The sequence below is a fragment of the Scyliorhinus canicula genome, chromosome 13 (assembly GCF_902713615.1).
Source record: "Scyliorhinus canicula chromosome 13, sScyCan1.1, whole genome shotgun sequence".
Lineage (NCBI taxonomy): Eukaryota > Metazoa > Chordata > Chondrichthyes > Carcharhiniformes > Scyliorhinidae > Scyliorhinus > Scyliorhinus canicula.
This window is the reverse complement of record NC_052158.1, coordinates 27,601,606-27,623,760: the sequence shown is the minus strand read 5'-3', so window position 1 is coordinate 27,623,760 and position 22,155 is coordinate 27,601,606. Positions and strand designations below refer to the sequence as shown.

General features: G+C 49.3%; 1 protein-coding gene across 2 annotated transcripts in view; it reads right to left on the bottom strand.

Annotated features, from left to right (window-relative positions):
* Positions 1-22,155, bottom strand: part of LOC119975452 (gamma-aminobutyric acid type B receptor subunit 1-like) — a 103,624-nt gene that overhangs the window by 21,360 nt on the left and 60,109 nt on the right. For both annotated transcript variants that reach the window (XM_038815124.1, XM_038815125.1), the window contains exons 10-12: positions 7,030-7,180; positions 6,360-6,492; positions 2,224-2,340 (exon numbers count right to left, since the gene is read on the bottom strand). In XM_038815124.1, the coding sequence (XP_038671052.1) occupies positions 2,224-2,340; positions 6,360-6,492; positions 7,030-7,180 (401 nt within the window). The remainder of the gene's footprint in view (positions 1-2,223; positions 2,341-6,359; positions 6,493-7,029; positions 7,181-22,155) is intronic.

Sequence of the window (22,155 nt, the reverse complement as noted above, 5' to 3'; positions counted from 1 at the left end):
TCCAACAGCTCAGGGTTCGACCCCAGCTAGGCTGGGCCTGTCTGTGTGGAGGCAATTGAAAAAGAGCCGCCACCAGGTGGAGATGTTAGATTAACTTCCCTCTCAAAGGAATGAAATTTAGAAATGCTAACACCCACATTAAATTATATAACACCTGAGAGAGAGAGAGGGAGGGGGGAGAGGGAGGGGAATAGAGAGAGGGAGGGGGAGGGAGAGAGGGAGGGAGAGGGAGGGAGGGAGGGAGGGGGAGGGAGAGAGAGGGAGGGAGAGAGGAGGGGAGGGAGAGAGGGAGAGAGGGGGAGGGAGGGAGAGAGGGAGAGAGGGAGAGAGGGAGGGGAGGGAGAGAGGGAGGGGGACAGAGAGAGAGAGAGGGAGAAAGGGCGGGAGAGAGGGAGGGAGAGAGACTGAGGCAAAGGGTGTGATTCTCCGGAAAGATTTCCAAGTGTTGTCATGTAGTAGACATAGACATAGACATAGAATTTACAGTGCAGAAGGAGGCCATTCGGCCCATCGAGTCTGCACCGGCTCTTGGAAAGAGCACCCTACCCAAGGTCAACACCTCCACCCTATCCCCATAACCCAGTAACCCCACCCAACACTAAGGGCAATTTTGGACACTAAGGGCAATTTATCATGGGCAATCCACCTAACCTGCACATCTTTGGACTGTGGGAGGAAACCGGAGCACCCGGAGGAAACCCACGCACACACGGGGAGGATGTGCAGACTCCACACAGACAGTGACCCAAGCCGGAATCGAACCTGGGACCCTGGAGCTGAGACACAATTGTGCTAACCACAATGCTACCGTGCTGCCCATCTCCGTGAGCAGGAACTGCCGCGAGCTTCCCGACACTCAGCCCAGCGAGGCCGGCAACACAATTCAACGTTAAGTTGTTCACTTAATCAGCAACCCCCCCCCCCCACTAACAAGGTCGAGCAGCACTTAAGCTCAGCCAACCCCAGCCAGCTCGCAACAATGGTGCCCAGGAGATCGGACCCAAGATTCAGGGATGCAGATCTGGTGAGGCTCCTAATGAAGGCCAGGAGGGATGTCCTGGTCCCCCAACGATCCCGGAGGGTCAGCCAATGGGCAGCCAGCGCTGTCTGGGACGAGGTGGCAGCGGCTGTGAGCACCGGCAGTGTGACCGGGAGGACAACCCTCCAGAGCCGGAAAACGGTCAACGACCTACACCGGGCAGCACGAGCGAGCCGACACCAACGCCTGGCGCCGTTCTTATTTTCGGCCTCGCCCGTTTCTCGGCCTCGTTTCGCACGAGCGAAAGCAGAACGAGCCCGGAGAATCACGCCCGAAGAAAAAAATAGTGTGAAAGGCAGAGGGGAGAAAGAGAGAGGGAGAGAGAGAGAGAGAGAGAGAGAGAGAGAGAGAGAGAAACGTGGAAGGAGTGACAGAGAGACAGGGAGGGAGAAAGGGAGGGGAGTTACAGAGGAAGGGGGGAGAATGAGACAGAGAGATAGAGAGGGGAGAGATGGAGGGAGAGGAAAGAGACTGAGGGAGGTTAAAGGGATAGAGGGAGGAAGGGAGACGGACAGATAGTGAGAGGCGAGAGAGAGTCAGAGGAGGGGAAAGAGACATAGGGCGAGAAGGGAGACAGGGAGATAGACGGGGGTGGGAATGGAGAGAGAGCGGGACATAGGGATAGAAGGAACACACAAAAAAAATGAATGCAGATGGAAGGGAAAAAGAAAGAAGAAAGGTTGGGGAGAAAAGAGAGCAAGTGAATTTCTCCAGCATCTTCATGTTCCCTGGACATCCCTGTGGGATTCCATGATATAAGTGTTGTCAATGTTGGAATACAGAGGCAGTGAGATGTGAGGGAGGAGTGAGAACATAAGCTGACAGGTGTCCCACATCCCAGTGGCTTGAAAAAATAAGGAAAAATAAGCATTAAGCAAACCGGGGGGCTGGGGGCTTGGACCAGGCCGCACCATCCTCATGTTATTGCAGATAGCGTGAGAAATGTGCACCAACTACGACCCACCCCACAAACCACTCCCTCCGTGCCACCTCCCCCACACCACTCCCTATCGCCCACACGTCACCACCACTTCCCTCTTCTTCGGGTCAACTAATATCCTGATGAGGATTTGGGGTGAGGTGTGCTGACACTCTCTTCTCAAGGGCAAATAGTGATGTTACGAGTCACTGACGCTCGCGTCCCGCAAACCGACTTCTCCAAACAAAAGAGCCCGTGCCCTTACCTTCCGTTTCTCCTTCTTGTCGTCCTTCTTGGTGAACACGGTGTGAACCCACCAGATTTTGGTGAACATGCTGCCGTAGGCCAGGCTGAAACCGAGGCCTAGTAGCCACACTCGGGCCTGCGGGAGGGAAACACAAAGGCCCACTTTTAGCCCTTATTTACAGAGACTCTCCAGCCCTGGAACCATGCAGGAGAGCTCCCTCGAGACGACTGAAGAGCTACAATTGTTCAATTACCCTGCAGCGCAAATCGGTCTGTGAGGATTAACAAAATCCAGTCTGGCTCTCGGTTTGGGAGTAGGCCGCATTGGGGGGGATGGGGGGACATCATGGAATCTCCCCAGGCAGTGCTGAGGTCCACATCCATTGTCCCGTCCTCAAAATAAAGAACTTTCATTCCCATGAAGCCTTTCTTGGGTTCAGCCGGCCCTCAAGCGACGACTGAAGTATTTTAGTGGAGCCCCCGTTGTAAGGTAGGGAACGTGGAGCACAGCAAGCTCCCAGAAGCTGCAATTCATCTTTTTTTAAAAGCTCTTTCACGGGATATGGGCTTCACTGGCTGGGACCGGCATTTGTTGCCCACTCCTAATGGCCCCTTGAGAAGGTGGTGGTGAGCTGCCTTCTTGAACAGTGGCAGTCCATGTGGTGTAGGTACATCCACAGTGCTGTCAGGGAGGGAGTTCCAAGATTTTGACCCAGTGACAGTAAACGGCCGATATATTTCCAAGTCAGGATGGTGTGGGGCATGGAGGGGAACCAGGCGGTGGAGTTGCCATAGTGCTTTTTGTTGAAGGGTAAATACTGACTCAGGGCCCATGGCGGGGAGAAGGGGGGATGCGGGGCTAGGGAGATAACTCCTCTGCCTCTCCTTCAGATCAGCATTGCAGGATCTTTTAAGCCTAAAGAGGCGGGGAAGGCCTCGTATTAGCGTCTCATCCTCCGACAATGCAGCACGCCCTCCCTACTGCGTCAGCCTGGGTTCTGTGCCCGACGCCCAGACTGGGAATTGTGCCCACCGCCTTTGGACTCAGAGACAAGGGGGTTATCCACTTTGAGCCATCTGTGCCAGATATTATCAACAGCCTCTGAGAGCATCGGGAAATCCCTGGGGCTGAGAGGCGCCATTCAGCCCACTATAGTTCACACATGCCAGTCGGGGCTCGGCGGAGAACACACATGCCTCAGGCGACCTTGTTTGGCTTCAACTGCAGGAGGTCGGGCTCAAAGCCCAGGTTGACACTGCGGCACCACAGGAAGTGCTGCACTGCCAGAGGTCGGATGAGGCATTAAAGTGAAATGAAATGAAAATGAAAATCGCTTATTGTCACGAGTAGGCTTCAATGAAGTTACTGTGAAAAGCCCCTAGTCACCACATTCCGGCGCCTGTCCGGGGAGGCTGGTACGGGAATCGAACCGTGCTGCTGGCCTGCTTGGTCTGCTTTAAAAGCCAGCGATTTAGCCTTGTGAGCCAAACCAGCCCCTAAGTGGCTGTTCCTCTGGCGGCTGTTGTGTTATTATCTGGTTTTTTTTTAATTAGAGTGTTGAACTGGCTCATGGGGTGGTAGATGGGCACCCGGTGGGACAAATTTCATTTGCTCTGTGTCGTCACTTATTTTTAAACCTGTGCCAATTTCCCGCCGGTAATGCGTGGGTTAACAGTAGCACAGAAACAGCAAGGCAAAGCAAATGAATTAACGAGGACACTAAAAATAGCGCAGAGGCAATTGCACCTCATAGCAACCGTCGGCAGGCCTGGCAGAACCCATTAGTTTGTTGGAGCGCCAAGCACCAGAGAAGACCCCTCAATGAGCTCGGGTACCAATAAATTGACAATTGCCCGACCTTCAACTCCGGTGGTCGGGAGGCGGGGGTGTGGGTGAAACATCTTTCTCTGTCGACCAGTTTTGAAAAGAAAGAAAAATAATCAATAAGCCCGGGCATCTATTGAACTCACATTTCCCGAGCACCTCTCGCAATCTCAGCACATCACGAAAATGCAAAACGGCCAGTGAGGGTACTTCTGAAGTGTAATCCGTCACCGTGGCGACGCGAGGGGAACAAGGGAGCCTATTTCCTCACAGCAAGCCCGCATGAAGGGCTACCTGACAGTGACGGCTGATCTGTTCATCTTGCGGGAGGCTGGTCAAGGGGTAAATAGCGGTCAGGTAACTCCCCTGCTGCACCTTGGGATCGTACATTAAAGATTTTGGACAGCGTTTCGGAAAATCAGGAGGGGGATTATTCACCACGGAATCCCCAGCCGCTTACCTGCTCTTGAAGTCACTGCTGTTATGGCATTTTGGTCAGTGCAACCCTCTGGAGTATCAATATCGGGGGGGGGGGGGGGGGGGGGGGGGGGGGGGGGGGTGGGAGATCGAGTGACAGCGATGCCACTGTACTACGACACCCAGGTCTCATGTAATGCTCACTTTCAAAACCCTAAGTGTCCTAAGAAGGCACTCACTTGGGAAGAGAAGACTCAGGAACCCACCTCCTCACTGGAACAAGCCAGTGAACGATAAATTCTGACCTTGCCAGGACATCCCCGGTTACAGGCAGCCCGATATTCATGGGTGGGCGCCCATGGGGGGGGGGGGGGGGGGGGGGGGGGAGGGGTTACCCGTCCACGACTGCGACATGACCCACCCTGACCCGTCTCCTCCTCAGCCCAACCCGAGCAGCCGGGAGTTGAGGCTGGGAGTGGGAACGTGACAGGGACACCGTGAGCCATGCCGATTTGGGTGTGGAAGAGACCCACTGGAGGCTCCATTATGGTGCTGGGGGTGGGGGGGGGAAAAACTGGACATTGAGGCACGAACGGGGGAAAAAACGGGTGGTACGGATTTTTGTTTTTAAAGTCGTTGCGTCGCAGGCTGTTATAGCAATTATTGTCCATCCCTAATTGCCCTTGAGGGTCTGGAGCCACATGTAGGCCAGACCAGGTAAGGACGGCAGACTTCCTTCCCTAAGGGGCATTAGTGAACCAGGTGGGTTTTTAAACAACAATCAACAACGGTTTCATGGTCATTTTAATTCCAGACTTTTATTGAATTCAAATTTCACCATCTGCAGTGGCCGGATTGAACCCAGGTCCCCAGATCTTGCCCTGGGTCCCAGGATTGCTAGTCGCTACGCCACCACCTACTACACACACACAGCAGGAAAGTTCTGTGAGAAGGGCGAGGGAGTTCGCCCCCTGCTGTCCTACGACAGCGTTTATCCCTCAACTAATATCACTGAAGAAATCAAATTCCCAGCTCATTTTAGGGATGATGTTTGCGGGATCGCACTGTGCGCAATTTGGCAAGATGTGCTTTTAAAAAAATTCTTGCCTGGAGTGTGGGAGTCACTGGCTGAGCCCAGCGTTTATTCCCCATCCCTGATTATCCTTGTGAAGGTGACGGTGAGCCACCTTCTTGATGGCGTAGTGGTGTAGTCGCTGGACTAGTAATCCAGAGACCCAGGGTAACATGCCAGGGGTGACGGGTTCGAATCCCACCCACGGCAGATTGGTGAAATTTCAATTCAATAAAAAATAAAATCTCGATTTAACAGTCTAATGGTGCCCATGAAACAATTGTCATTAAAAATAAACGTGTGGTTCGCTATGTCCCTGTTAGGGAAGGAAATCTGCCGTTGATACCTGGTCTGGCCTACGTGTGACTCCAGACCCCACAGCGTCATGGTTGACTCTTCAAAGCCCTCGATTCAGGGGCAATTAGGGATGGGCAACAAATGCTGGCCCAACCAGTGACGCTCAAATGCCATGAATAAATTTTCAAAAACGCTGGCGTCCACGTGGTGTAGGTACATCTACAGTGCTGTTAGGAAGGAGTTCTAGGATTTTGACCTGGCGACAGAGAAGGACCGGCCAATATATTTCCAAGCGGGGATGGTGGGTGACTTGACCAGACGGTGGTGTTCCCATGTGCCTGCTGTCCTTGTCCTACTGGATGGTAGTAGTTGTGGGTTTGGAAGGTTCTGCATAAGGAGGCATTACAAGGTCGAGGGGCAGTGGGGGGGGCGGGGAATCAACACTTCAGAAGTACTTAAGTGGCTCTGAACCGGTTTGAATGAAAGAGGCTGAAGTAAAGGTGACTTCTTCCTTCACCCGGGTCTTCCCTCCTGGATGACCCACCTGGCAGACGAGAGGGAAATGCCATTGGTGGATGTGGTACCCGTCCAATCCGAGCGGGAATACGGCTGCCAGGGCCAGCGTGCAGCCCACCGCTGTCATGTTATTCAGGTAGGGCTGGGAATTCTGAATGTACCTGGAACGAGGGAGAGATCAGGCGGTTAACAACACCAATAACATCCTGCATTTATGTAGCACCTACAGCAGTCAAACATCTCAAAATGCTTGGCAGGAGCAGCTGTCGGAACAAAATTGGACACCGATGGACACAAGGAGGTGTTAGGACAGAGAACAAAAAGTCTAGGCAGAAAAGAAATAGCTCTTCAGGACCCTCATAAGGCGGCAGAGAGAGACAGGAGGCTCAGGGTGGGGATTTCACTGCTTAGGGCCCCAGCGCCTGAAGGCGACCACCAATGGCGGAGATATTGGGGGATGGAAAAGATGACAGAATTGGATGGATGCACCATTCTTAGAGGATTGCTGGGCTGGAGGAGATTAGAGAGATTTGGAGGGGCCAAGGGACTAGAGGGATTTGAAAACAGTGATAATCAATTATAAATTAAGGTATTGACGGTACGGAAGCTGATGTGTCAGCAAGCGCTAAGGTGACAATCGACCGGCCGGTACGGGCCCCAATACCGTTATAAAATGTCTCCAATGACCTGCTACTCACCGAACATTGCTGTTGTAGATGTTAAAGGTGAGGCAGATAATTCCCAGTAAAATCCCGAGCCCAGCCAGGACCGACACCGACACAAAGAGCTTCTGGGATAGGTACCGGAAAGTCGGGATGACTTTTGTGTGGTCTGCGGGGGGAATCCCACCTGGAATCAACAATAGTCAAGGGACAAGATGGTGAGTTCATCAGCACCCAGACAAAGATGGAAAGAGAGAGAGAGAGCGAGAAAAAAGCAAGCAAACCTTTCCATACTGCCTTTCATCACATCAGGAAGAGAGAAAATACTCCAATAGCTAATGAAGTACTCTTTGAAGTGCCCGCACTGTACCCAAGAACCATTATTCTATATATAAACCATCTGAACCCCTCGATTAGATTCCAGTCTGTAACTCACTCCCAGGTATCCATTATTCTATATATAAACCATCTGAACCCCTCGATTAGATTCCAGTCTGTAACTCACTCCCAAGTATCCATTATTCTATATATAAACCATCTGAACCCCTCCATTAGATTTCAGTCTGTAACTCACTCCCAGGTATCCATTATTCTAAATATAAACCATCTAAACCCCTCGATTAGATTCCAGTCTGTAACTCACTCCCAAGTATCCATTATTCTATATATAAACCATCTGAACCCCTCGATTAGATTCCAGTCTGTAACTCACTCCCAGGTATCCATTATTCTATATATAAACCATCTGAACCCCTCAATTAGATTCCAGTCTGTAACTCACTCCCAGGTATCCATTATTCTATATATAAACCATCTGAACCCCTCGATTAGATTCCAGTCTGTAACTCACTCCCAGGTATCCATTATTCTAATTTCTCTACTGAGTAGTACTCCATTTCTGACTTTATAGCGGAACATTTAGAAAGCAGTGGCAGAATCAGTCAGATCAGCATGGATTCATGAAGAGGAAATCATGCTTGACAAATCTGTTGGAAATCTTTGAAGATGTAACTAGTATAATTGACAAGGAGGAGCCAGTCAATGTGGTATATTTGGACTTTCAGAAGGCGTTTGACAAAATCCTTCACAAGAGATTATTGTGCAAAATCAAAGCACATGGGATTGGTGGGGGGAGCGCATTGAGGTGGATAGAAAACTGGTGGGCAGAGAGGATAGAAAGAGTAAGTATGAACGGGTCATTTTCAAATTGGCAGGCAGTAACTAGTGGGGTGCCACAGGGATCAGTGTTGGGACCCCAGCTATTCACAAATTATTTATAATAATAATCTTTATTGTCACAAGTAGGCTTACATTAACACTGCAATTAAGTTACTGTGAAAAGCCCTGAGGCACCTGTCCGGGTACACAGAGGGAGAATTCAGAATGTCCAAATTACCTAACAGCACGTCTTTCAGGACTTGTGGGAGGAAACCGGAGCACCCGAAGGAAACGCATGCAGACTAGGTGAGCGGGCAAATCAATGGCAGGTGCAGTATAATTTGGATAAGTGTGAGGTTATTCACTTTGGAAGCAAAAATAGGAAGGCAAATAAGTGTGAGGTTGTAAATTGGGAGAGGGGAGTGTGCAGCGGGACCAGGGTGTCCTTGTGTACCAGTCGCTGAAGGTAAGCATGCAAGTGCAGAAGGCGGTAAAGAAGGCTAATGGTATGTTGGCCTTCATTCAGAGAGGTTTCGAATACAAGAGCAGGGATGTGTGGTTGCAACTATACAGGGTCTTGGTGAGACCACGCCTAGATTTGGTCTTCTTTTCTGGGGAAGGATGTTCTTGCTCTCAAGGTTTAGCAGACTGATTCCAGGGATTGCGGGACTGTCATATGAAGAGAGATTGACTAGGTTAGGATTGTTCTCGCTGGAGTTCAGAAGAACGAGGGGGGGATCTCATGGAAATTCTAATAGGACTATGTGATAGAATTTACCCTGCAGTTTAAGAGGAAGAAGCTGCAATCAGATGTAACGGTATTACAATTAAATAAGGGTAACTACAAAGGCAAGAGGGAGGAGCTGGCCAGAGTTGATTGGAAAAGGAGACAGCAGGGAAGACAGTGGAACAGCAATGGCAGGAGTTTTGGGGCGTTATTAGGGAGACACAACAGAAATTCATCGCAGAGAGGAGGAAATATGCTAAGGGGAGGACAAGGCATCCACGGCTGGTGTGGGATGTCAAGCATAAAAGCTAAAGAAAAAGCATACAAAGTGGCGAAGATTAGTGGGAAGTCAGAGGATTGGGAAGCCTTTAAAAGCGAACAGAGGACAACTATAAAAGCAATAAGGGGAGAGAAAATGAAATATGAGTGCAAGCTAGCTGGTAATATAAAGGAAGAAAGGAAGAGTTTTTTTCAGTACATAAAAGGTAAGAGTGAGGCAAAAATAGACATTGGACCATTGGAAAATGTGGCTGGAGAAGTAATAATAGGAAACAAAGAAATGGCAGAAGAACTGAATAGTTACTTTGCATCAGTCTTCACGGTGGAAGACATCAGTGGGATGCCAGAGCTCCAGGAGAACCAGGAGGCAGAGGTGAGTGCAGTGACAATTACTAAGGCAAAGGTTCTGGGGAAACTGAAAGGTCTGAAGGTGGAGAAGTCACCTGGACCAGATGGACTACACCCCAAGGTCCTAAAAGAAATAGCTGAGGAAATCGTGGAGGCATTGGTGATAATCTTTCAGGAATCACTGGAGGCAGGAAGGGTCCCAGAGGACTGAAAAGTGGCTAATGTAACACCACTGTTTCAGAAGGGAGGGAGGCAGAAGACAGGAAATTATAGGCCGGTTAGCCTGACTTTGGTCATTGGTAAGATTTTAGAGTCTGTTATTAAAGATGAGATTGCAATGTACTTGGAAGTGCATGGTAAAATAGGACTGAGGCAGCACGGCTTTGTCAAAGGGAGGTTGTGTCTGACAAATCAGTTGCCGTTCTTTGAGGAGGTAACAAGGAAGTTAGATAAAGGAGAACCAGTGGACGTGATTTATTTAGATTTCCAGAAGGTCTTTGACAAGGTGCCGCTTAGGAGACTGTTAAATAAGTTAAGAGCACCTGGCATTCAGTGTAAGATCCTCACATGGATAGAGGATTGGCTGAATGGCAGAAGGCAGAGGGTGGGGATAAAGGGGTCTTTTTCAGGATGGCAGCTGGTGACTAGTGGTGTGCCTCAGGGGTCTGTGCTGGGACCACAACTTTTCATAATATACATTAATGATCTACAAGAAGGGAGTGAAGGCACTGTTGCTAAGTTTGCAGATGATACAAAGTACTGTAGAGGGACAGGTAGTATTGAGGAAGCAGGGGGGCTGCAGAAGGATTTGGACAGGCTAGGAGAGTGGGTAATGAAGTGGCAAATGAAATACAATGTGGAAAAGTGTGAGATTATGCACTTTGGAAGGAGGAATTTAGGCATAGACTATTTTCTAAATGGGGAAATGCTTAGGAAATCAGAAGCACAAAGGGACTTGGGAGACCTTGTTCACGATTCTCTTCAGGTTAACGTGCAGGTTCAGTCGGCAGTTCAGAAGGCAAATGCAATGTTAACATTCATGTCAAGAGGGCTAGAATACAAGACCAGGGAGGTACTTCTGAGGCTGTATATGACTCTGGTCAGACCCCATTTGGAGTATTGTGAGCAGTTTTGGGCCCCATATCTAAGGAAGGATGTGCTGGAAAGGATCCAGAGGAGGTTCACAAGAATGATCTCTGGAATGAAGAACTTGTTGTATGAGGAACGGTTGAGGACTCTGGGTCTGTACGCGTTGGCGTTTAAAAGGATGAGGGAGGATCTTATTGAAACTTACAGGATACTGCGAGGCCTGGATAGAGTGGACGTGACGAGGATGTTTCCACTTGTAGGAAAAATTAGAACCAGAGGGCACCTTCTCAGACTAAAGGGAAGATACTTTAAAACAGAGATGAGGAGGAATTTCTTCAGCCGGAGAGTGGTGAATCTGTGGAACTCTTTTCCGCAGAAGGCTGTGGAGGCCAAATCACTGAGTGTCTTTAAGACAGAGATAGATAGGTTCTTGATTAATAAGGGGATCAGGGGTTATGGGAAGAAGGCAGGAGAAAGGGGAGATGAGCAAATATCAGCCATGATTGAATGGCGGAGCAGACTCGATGGGCCGAGCGGCCTAATTCTGCTCCAATGTCTTATGGTCTTATGGACTAGACTAGACAGGGAAGATGTTGCCGATGGTGGGTGTGTCCAGAACCAGGGGTCACAGTCTGAGGATTCAGGGTGAACCATTTCGGACAAAGATGAGGAGACATTTCTTCACCCAAAGAGTGCTGAGCCTGTGGAATTCATTACCACAGGAAGTAGTTGATGCTAAAACATTAAATATATTCAAGAGGTGGCTAAATATAGCACTTGGGGATAATGGGATCAAAGGCTATGGGGGAGAAAGCAGGATTAGGCTATTGAGTTGGATGATCAGCCATGATCGTAATCAATGGCTGAGCAGGCTGGAAGGGCCAAAAGGCCTCCTCCTGCTCCTATCTTCTATATATGTATCGATGTACTCTCACCTGATGCCTGCGCCTATGTATTTGCATTGTGTAGTTATGCATGTCCTACGTTTTTCATGTATGGAACGATCTGTCTGGATTGTACGCAGAACAATAACTTTCACTGTACCTAGGTACACGTGACAATCAGGTTCAATTCAATCCAATGTCTGACTGTGAGGGGGGGGGGGGCAGAGGAGGAGAGGTGGGTGAGAGGATTAATTTCCTCCACTGGGAACAGGCTGCCCAGTGTCTGACTGCAAATGGGGAGTGGGGGGGGAGTGGGGGGGGGGGGGGGGGGGGTGCAGAGAGAGGGGTGGGTAAGAGGGTTATTTGGACTTGCCCAGGCCGTACCCACTGCTGAAAACAATGCCTCTTCATCGAGGAGACATCGAAATGGAGCGCAGCTCTCCAGCTTTGATATCTCCATGACAACAGCCCTGAGAGCCACTGCGGCAATCCAGCAGGTTGCTATGGTGACCGAAATGAGAGGCCTCCATGTGTCGGAGAGGCTCCAGCGGTTTCTATAGAGACAAAAGGACGGAAGGTTGACATCAAAAACTTTCCTCCCACGCTACCAGGTTGTCTCATTGTTGGGAGCCCTGTCCAAGGACTGCGGAGGCTATTAGTAGTCCCAGAGGGGAGAAAGGTCGCTCCCTCACACCTGCAGTGGTTTCAAAACAGGAAATATCTCCTTGATATCCTGGAACATTCAACAAAGCAGAAAGCTCACCTTCCTGCTGTACAAAGTGACCTTTCCATTAACTCAAAGAGAGAAAACTAGGAGCTGTGAGTTACAGACTGGAATCTAATCGAGGGGTTCAGATGGTTTATATATAGAATAATGGATACCTGGGAGTGAGTTACAGACTGGAATCTAATCGAGGGGTTCAGATGGTTTATATATAGAATAATGGATACCTGGGAGTGAGTTACAGACTGGAATCTAATCGAGGGGTTCAGATGGTTTATATATAGAATAATGGATACCTGGGAGTGAGTTACAGACCGGAATCTAATCGAGGGGTTCAGATGGTTTATATATAGAATAATGGATACCTGGGAGTGAGTTACAGACTGGAATCTAATGGAGGGGTTCAGATGGTTTATATATAGAATAATGGATACCTGGGAGTGAGTTACAGACTGGAATCTAATCGAGGGGTTCAGATGGTTTATATATAGAATAATGGATACCTGGGAGTGAGTTACAGACTGGAATCTAATCGAGGGGTTCAGATGGTTTATATATAGAATAATGGATACCTGGGAGTGAGTTACAGACTGGAATCTAATCGAGGGGTTCAGATGGTTTATATATAGAACAATGGATACCTGGGAGTGAGTTACAGACTGGAATCTAATCGAGGGGTTCAGATGGTTTATATATAGAATAATGGATACCTGGGAGTGAGTTACAGACTGGAATCTAATCGAGGGGTTCAGATGGTTTATATATAGAATAATGGATACCTGGGAGTGAGTTACAAAATGAAATCGAGTTCACAAGTTGAAATTATTTTCGAAAGTAAGAGTTAGAAATGTGAAATAGAAATGAGACGAATCCCAAATTAAGGAAGTGAAGTGTTGGCCATTGATGTTGTGTTGGAGCACCCCGGGACTGCGTCACACACTGAGAGTCCCTGCTAATTAATATAATGTCAGGTTTGCCAGGCTGAGTAACAGACTGCTCTGGAATGTACACTGCACAGCAGGCGAGAGGCAGCTATGGGTGCACTAATTGGGGATTGCCACAGCTCTGCTGCTGCATTCCCTGATGCAAAGTTAGGTGGCATTGCCAGCAGCCTGGATGACAGCATTAAATTACAAGGTGATATTGACAGACGAGGGGCGGAATTCTCCGCTGGGTCCAAAAATCGCGGAGGCCGTTGTGAACTCGGCCGAGGTTCACGACGGCCTCGGGGCCCGCTCCCCGCACCTAATTCACCCCCACCCGGGGGGGCTAGGAGTGGGCCCCCGTCGTTCCCGGCCGCGACCTCGTCGCGCCGGAAATGACGCCCGAACGCTGCATCTCTGATGTCATCCGCGCATGCGCGGGTTGCCGGTTCCAATCCGCGCATGCGCGGATGACATCAGCGCGCAGACGGCACGAAACCCGCGCATGCGCGGTGTCGTCTTTCTCCACCGCCGCCTGGCAAGACGTGGCGGCGTGATCTTGCCGGGCGGCGGAGGGGAAAGAGTGCGTCCGTTTTGGACGCAGGCCCGATGATCGGTGGGCACCGATCATGGGCCTGTCCCCTCCGGAGCACAGTCGCGGTGCTCCCGTCCCAATCGGGCCCCTGGATGCCCCAAACGGGCATCTGGCGCCCGTTTCACGATTGCAGCGACCAGGTATGGTTGCTGCCGTGGTGAAACGGGCGCGAAGGGCCGGCCGCTCGGCCCATCAGGCTCGGAGAATCGCCGTTCGCCGTGAAAAACGGCGAACGGCGATTTTTCCGAGCCGGGGGGAGAATTCCGGCCAGGGGGGGCGTATAAAATGTCGGGAGGCCCTCCCACGTCACGTGGGGAGCGGAGAATTCCGCCCTGGGAGAATGGGAAAAATTGTTGCGGATGGAATTCAATGTGTGAGGTTACAATTTTGAACCAAAAGACGATACAGCAGAGTAGTTTCTAAATGGAAAGAGATTCGGTACAATAGATGTCCAAGAGACCTGGGCACTCAGGTACCTCGATCCTCAAAATGCCACGAACAAGTACAGAAAATAATCAAAAAGGCATTCAATTCCGACTTTGGGAAACTGCGCGGAGTTTGCACATTCTCCCCATGTCTGCGTGAGTTTCCTCCGGGTGCTCCAGTTTTCTCCCACAGTCCAAGGATGTGTGGTTTAGAGAGATTGGTCATGGTAAATTTGCCTCCACGGCCATAGGTTAGAAGGGGATAGGGAAGGGGATTGTGTCTAGTTAGGGTGCTCTTTCAAAGAGTTGGTGCAGATTCAATGGGCCGAATGGCCTCCTTCTGCACTGTAGGAATTCTATGATACTAACCTTTATATCTAGTGGATTGGAATATAAAGCCACGGGTTATGCTGCAGCTATACAAAACCCTGGTTCGACCCGATTTGGAGCACTCTGAACAGTTCTGGGTACCACATCTTAGGGACGATATTGTGGCCTTGGAGGGTTTTACAAAAATGATACCTGGGCTACAGGGGTTGAGGTATGAGGAGAGATTACTCAAAATAGACCTGTTTTTGATGGGATTTAGAACGTTAAGAGGTGATCTGATCAAAATATTCAAGATATTAACAGGGAAAAAACAAGGTGGATAAAAATGAACTACTTCCACTGGTTAGAGATTCTAACGCTAGGGGGCATAGTCTAAAAATCAGGGCTAGGCCGTCAAGAGAGGTGTTGGGAAGCACTTCTTCACTCAAAGGGTGGTAGAGGTTTGAAACTCTCTCCCACAAACAGCAGTTGAAGCTAGATCAGTTGTTAACTTTAAATCTGAGACAGATAGATTGTTTCGTAAAGATTTTGAGGGATATGGAGTTAATTCACGGGTCAGCCATGATCTCATTGAAGGGTGGGATAGGGTCGAGGGGCTGAATGGCCCATACCTCTTCCTGTGTTCCTATGAAGCGGTGAGGTTCATTCCGGTACCGTGGCCATGGGTTATCCTTCAACAATTCTCAGAGCAACAGTTTATTTGGCAAGTTGCCGAAACGGGATTTGAACCCTCAAGGCTTCCGCTTCCAGAGGCCTGAGAGCTTCCCACTGTGCCACACGAGGACCAAGCCCAGGTGATTCAATGCAAGAGAAAATGTATTGTCGCACTGTTGTCTGCAAGATCTCACTGTGTGTAAATTGGTTGTCACGGTTACGGCGTGGCCACTCTCCAGAGTATACTTTGTGAGCTGTAAAGATGCTTCAGGATACTATGAGATCGTGGTAGGTGTGGTATGAATGAGTCTTTCTTCGTTTTTATGTCAATTGAGCACGTGGACAACGTGGGCTGGTTGCACCGGCCTACAGTCCCTGGGCAATAGTCACGTAAGATAAATTATTGGTGTTCAATGTTCTTATTCCTCACATAAGCTAGCTCCCTGGGAATGCTACCGCCATTTATATCTGTTAATGCGGGGCCGCGGCTGATGTCACCTGTACTCGTTTTTAGGCCGGCAGTCCAGGTTATTAACCACAGCAATTGGGGCCCAAGGTCACTGAGAGATCGATGGGCCAAGCGGCCGCTCCGACATGACAGAGTCCCGCCCATGCCGTTCACCCCTGGTCGCTGCCGGCGGGAACTCTGCGTGAACGCTCGGGGGGGGGGGGGGCCTCCGATGGGGACTGGCCCGCGATCGGGGCCCACCAATCGGCGAGCCGCGCCCCCCCCCCCGCGCCTACTTCCCGGTGCGGCCGGCCCCTGAACACCGAGTTCATGTTGGGTCGGGGCCGGCGCGTGTATGAAGTTCCCCGCGCATTCGCAGGGTAGTGCGGCCCAACTGCGCGTGCGCATGATTGAGCTGCCTCAACTGCGCATGCGCGGGTTGGCGCGGTAAACCGCTCCAGGGCCATGCTGGCCCCCTGTGGACCCAGGATCGGTCGTGCCCGGTCCCTGTTTGCGCCATCGTGAAACGCGACGGCGTTCACGATGGTGCAAACACTTGGCCTCAATATCGGAGAATCGCGCCCCTGTTCAGCCACGAGGGAGTGGAGCCGTTGGGACATGAGCATGGAATGCGAGGCTGGAGGGTGATAGTTGGAGCCAGGGCGGTGTTGTGTACCATACAAGGAGGCCATTCGGCCCATCGAGTCTGCACCGGCCCTCTGAAAGAGCATCCTACATAGACCCACTCCTCCACAACCTCGTAACCCCACCTAACCTGCACATTTTTGAACACTAAGGGGCATTTAACATGGCCTATTCACCTAACCTGCACATCTTTAGACTGTGGGAGGAAACCAGAGCACCCGGAGGAAACCCACGCAGACAGACACAGGGAGAAAGCACTTGATGTGTTGGGTAAGCTCGGTCTGTGAGGACTGCGTTTACTGCAGCAGTGAGAGAGACAGGCTTCCAACACTTGAAGAAATGCAACTCGATTTTATTGAACTCTTAACTATTATACATACTTTCACTGTGGGTTGACACTATGCTGACTTGACTGGAGACCTGAGGCTAACCTGACCAGGCTATCTTACTACTGCATGGTGTATGTTGTAGTTGTTGCTCACGGACTCTGACTGTCTCAGAGGCTGGATCCCGAGAGAGCAGGAAAGCTGGTGCCCTTTGGCTTTATAGTGGCCGTGTCCTGTCTGGTGATTGGCTGCTGTGTTCTGTGTGTTCACTGGTCATCCTGTGTGTCAATCACTGCCTGTCTGCACTCCATCATATACCTGTATGTATATTATGACACTGCACACAGACAGTCACCCGAGGCTGGAATTGAACCTGGGTCTCTGGCTCTGTGAGGTAGCAGTGCTGACCACTGTGCCACCTTTAGTAGACCCATATAGTTGTGCTGTTAAAACCCTTGTGTATATAGTTGTTCTTAATAAATCCTTTAGTTCATTACTTTCCACACCGAGTCACCCCGACTTATTACACTGGCTATGAGGACAAACTGGATCAGTCATTGGAAGCAAGCAGTGCAGAGGCAGAGGGGGAGGAGGGTTATCTCTCGAAATACAAAATAAAATGGTGCCGACTCCACTATTCAGAAAAAATAGAATCATTCAACCCTGAAGTCAAGTACATTGAGAGTCTGCGTTATTTTTTCATGGTAAACTGAGGCAAAACAGAAGGTGATACTGCTCACTGTCGGCGGCCCACAGACTTACAGTCTGGTGAGGTGTTTCACATCGCCCGAGGCTCCAGACACAAAAACCTTCAACCAGTCGGTTAAGGGCCTCTATAACCCCTGACCATCCGTTATCCTACAAAGGTACAAATTACATTCTGCTGTTAGGGAGCCAGGAGAGACGGTCTCCAGCCTCATGGCCAAACTCCAACAGCCAATGCGGGCCTGTGTTAGGGGACATAGAACAATAAAGAACAAAGAAAATTACAGCACAGGAACAGGCCCTTCGGCCCTCCCAGCCTGCGCCGATCCAGATCCTTTATCTAAACCTGTTGCCTATTTTCCAAGGATCTACTTCTCTCTGTTCCCCGCCCGTTCATATATCTGTCCAGATGCATCTTAAATGATGCTATCGTGTCCGCCTCTACCACCTCCACTGGCAAAGTGTTCCAGGCACCCACCACCCTCTGCGTAAAAAACCTTCCACGCACATCTCCCTTAAACTTTCCCCCTCTTACCTTGAAATCGTGACCCATTGTAATTGACACCCCCACTCTTGGAAAAAGCTTGTTGCTATCCACCCTGTCCATACCTCTCATAATTTTGTAGACCTCAATCAGGACCCCCTCAACCTCCGTCTTTCCAACGAAAACAATCCTAATCTACTCAACCTTTCTTCATAGCTAGCACGGTCCATACCAGGCAACATCCTGGTGAACCTCCTCTACACCCTCTCCAAGGCATCCACATCCTTCTGGTAATGTGGCGAGCAGACCTGCACGCAGTATTCCAAATGTGGCCTAACCAAAGTCCGATACAACTGTAACATGACCTGCTGACTCTTGTACTCAATACCCCGCCCGATGAAGGCAGGCATGCTGTATGCCTTCTTGACCACTCTATCGACCTGCGTTGCCACCTTCAGGGTACAATGGACCTGAACTCCCAGATCTCTCTGTACATCAATTTTCCCCAGGACTCTTCCATTGACCATATAGTCTGCCCTTGAGTTAGATCTTCCAAAATGCATCACCTCACATTTGCCTGGATTGAACTCCATCTGCCATTTCTCTGCCCAACTCTCCAATCTATCTATATTTTGCTGTATTCTCTGACAGTCCTCCTCGCTATCTGCAACTCCACCAATCTTAGTATCATTTGCAAACTTGCTCATCAGACCACTTATACCTTCGTCCAGATCATTTATGTATATCACAAACAACAGTGGCCCGAGCACGGATCCCTGTGGAACACCACTAGTCACCTTTCTCCATTTTGAGACACTCCCTTCCACCACTACTCTCTGTCTCCTGTTGCCCAACCAGTTCTTTATCCATCTAGCTAGTACACCCTGAACCCCATACGACTTCACTTTTTCCATCAACCTGCCATGGGAAACTTTATCAAATGCTTTACTGAAGTCCATGTCATCTACAGCCCTTCCCTCAGCAATTAACTTTGTCACTTACTCAAAAATTCTATTAGGTTTGTAAGACATGACCTTCCCTGCACAAAACCATGCTGCCTATCACTGATAAGTCTATTTTTTCCAAATGTGAATAGATTCCATCCCTCAGTATCTTCTCCAACAGTTTGCCCACCACTGACGTCAAGCTCACAGGTCTATAATTCCCTGGATTATCCCTGCTACCCTTCTTAAACAAAGGGATAACATTAGCAATTCTCCAGTCCTCTGGGACCACACCCGTGCTCAAGGATGCTGCAGAGATATCTGTTAAGGCCCCAGCTTTTTCGTCCCTCGCTTCCCTCAGTAACCTGGGATAGATCCCATCTGGTCCTGGGGATTTGTCCACCTTAATGCCTTTTAGAATACCCAAAACCTCCCCCTTCCTTATGCCGACATGACCTAGAGTATTTAAACATCCATCCCTAGCCTCAACATCCGTCATGTCCCTCTCCTTGGTGAATACCAATGCAAAGTATTCATTAAGAATCTCACTCAGTTCCTCTGACTCCACGCATAAATTCCCTCTTTTGTCTTTGAGTGGGCCAATCCTTTCTCTAGTTACCCTCTTGTTCCTTATATACGAATAAAAGGCTTTGGGATTTTCCTTAACCCTGTTAGCCAAAGATACTTCATGACCCCTTTTAGCCCTCTTTATTGCGCGTTTGAGATTTGTCCTACTTTCCAGATGTTCCTCCAAAGCTTCATCAGTTTTGAGTCGCCTCGATCTTATGTATGCTTCCTTTTTCATTTTAGCTAGTCTCACAATTCCACCCGTCATCTATGGTTCCCTAATCTTGCCATTTCTATCTCTCATTTTCACAGGAACATGTCTGTCCTGCACACTAATCAACCTTTCCTTAAAAGACTCCCACATTTCAAATGTGGATTTACCCTTAAACAGTTGCTCCCAGTCCACATTCCCTAGCTCCTGCCGAATTTTGTTATACTCGGCCTTTCCCCAATTTAGCACTCTTCCTTTCGGACCCCTCTTGTCCTTGTCCATGAGCATTCTAAAACTTACGGAATTGTGATCGCTATTCTCAAAGTAATCACCGACTGAAACTTCAACCATCTGGCCGGGATCATTCCCCAATACCAGGTCCAGTATGGCCCCTTCCCGAGTTGGACTATTTACATACTGCTCTAAAAAACTCTCCTGGAGTCTCCTTATAAATTCTGCTCCATCTACGCCTCCAACACTACATGAGTCCCATTCAATGTTGGGGAAGTTAAAATCTCCCATCACAACCACCCTATTGCTCCTACATTGTTCTATAATCTGTTTACATATTTGTACCTCTACTCGCTCGCTTTTGGGAGGCCTATCGTAAAGTCCCAACAATGTTACTGCACCTTTCCTATTTCTTAGCTCGACCCATATTGCCTCAGTGCTCGAATCCTCCATCATGCTCTACTTGATCACAGCTGTGATATCATCACTGACCAGTAATGCAACTCGTCCACCCCTTTTACCTCCCTCTCTATCCCTCCTGAAGTATCTATACCGTGGGATATTTAGTTGCCAGTCTTGCCCTTCCCTCAACCAAGTCTCAATAATACAAATATCATATTCCCAGGTACTAATCCAAGCCCTAAATTCATCTGCCTTACCTGCTACACTTCTCGCATTAAAACAAATGCAGCTCAGACCACCTGTCCCTTTGCGTTCATCATCTCTTCCCTGTCTACACTTCCCCTTAGTCACATTGAGTTTATTATCTCGTACCTACTGGCTTTAGTTGCTGCCTCTTTACTGACCTCTAACTTCCTAATCTGGTTCCCATCCCTCTGCCACATTAGTTTAAAACCTCACCAACAGTGTTAGCAAAAGCACCCCCTAGGACATTGGTTCCAGTCCTGCCCAGGTGTAGACCATCCGATTTGTAATGGTCCCACCGCCCCCCAGAACCGGTTCCAATGTCCCAAAAATCTGAACCCCCTCCATCCTGAACCATCTCTCAAGCCATGTATTCATTCTGACTATTCTTAAATTTCTACTCTGACTGTCTCGTGGCACTGGTAGCAATCCTGAGATTACTACCTTTGCGGTCCTACTTTTTAAACTTATCTCCTAACTCCCTAAATTCTGATTGTAGAACCTCATCCCATTTATTACCTATATCGTTGGTGCCCATATGCACCACGACAACTGGTTGTTCACCCTCCCCCTTCAGTATGTCCTGCAGCCCATCTGAGACATCCCTGACCCGTGCACCCGGGAGGCAACATACCATTCGGGAGTCTCATTTCCGACCACAGAAACGCCTGTCTACTCCCCTTACGATTCAATCCCCTATGACTATAGCCCTGCCAGTCTTTTTCCCACCCTTCTGTGCAGCAGAGCCAGCCACGGTGCCATGAGCCTGGCTACTACTGCTTTCCCCGGTGAGTCATCTCCCCCAACAGTATCCAAAACGGTATACCTATTTTGGAGGGAGATGACCGCAGGGGACACCTGCACTGCTGTCCTGCTCTTTCTCTGCCTTTTGGTCACCCATTCCCTGTCTCCCTCACCAATCCTAATCTGCGGTGTGACCAACTCAGTGAACGACCTCCTCAGATGCTCCAAAGTGAGTCCATCCGCAGCTCCAGAGCCGTCATGCGGTCTAACAGGAGCTGCAGCTGGTCACACTTCCCACACATGAAGGAGTCAGGGGCATCGGCCGCGTCCCTGAACTCCCACATTGAGCAAGAGGGGCATAACACGGGTCTGGGATCTCTGCCATTTTCACACTTTACCTTAACTGATTACAAATAAAGTATCAAATAATGAATAAATGAAAGGAATAAGGATTTTACTTACAATCACAATACTTACCAACACGCAGAGTTAAATTTCTCCCAGCTACTGCTAATTGGAGCACTTTCCTTACCAGCCAATCAGGTCACTGCTTTGCTGTGATGTCACTCTTCAAGGTAAGTTTTTGAAGAGGTAAACTTACCTCCCCGACGACCGCGGTTGTTTTTTTTTGATTAGAGGAGGAAGTAGGGGGGTAATCACTGAGGAAGTGTTTCGGGTTCAACTGTCACTTGACAACAGCCCCTCCACAAACCACCTTCAAATTACGCTGACCGCACTGCACTTATGCAAATTTCCCCGGAACAGCCAATCAGTAGCTCCGCTCTACTGCCCTCTGCTGGATGTTGAGGGATTGCTTGGTTTGTGGGATCAACAATCTCAACATCCAAAAGATACTGCTTGGTGAAACCAATATTTCACTAGGCAAAGCAGTGGAGATGGCCCAAGCGACTGAGTGCTCGGAGCAAGGTGTTAGTGAGCTTCAAGGTGTTAGTGAGTTTCAAGGTGTTAGTGAGCTTCAAGGTGTTAGTGAGCTTCAAGGTGTCAGTGAGCTTCAAGGTGTCAGTGAGCTTCAAGGTGTTAGTGAGCTTCAAGGTGTTAGTGAGCTTCAAGGTGTT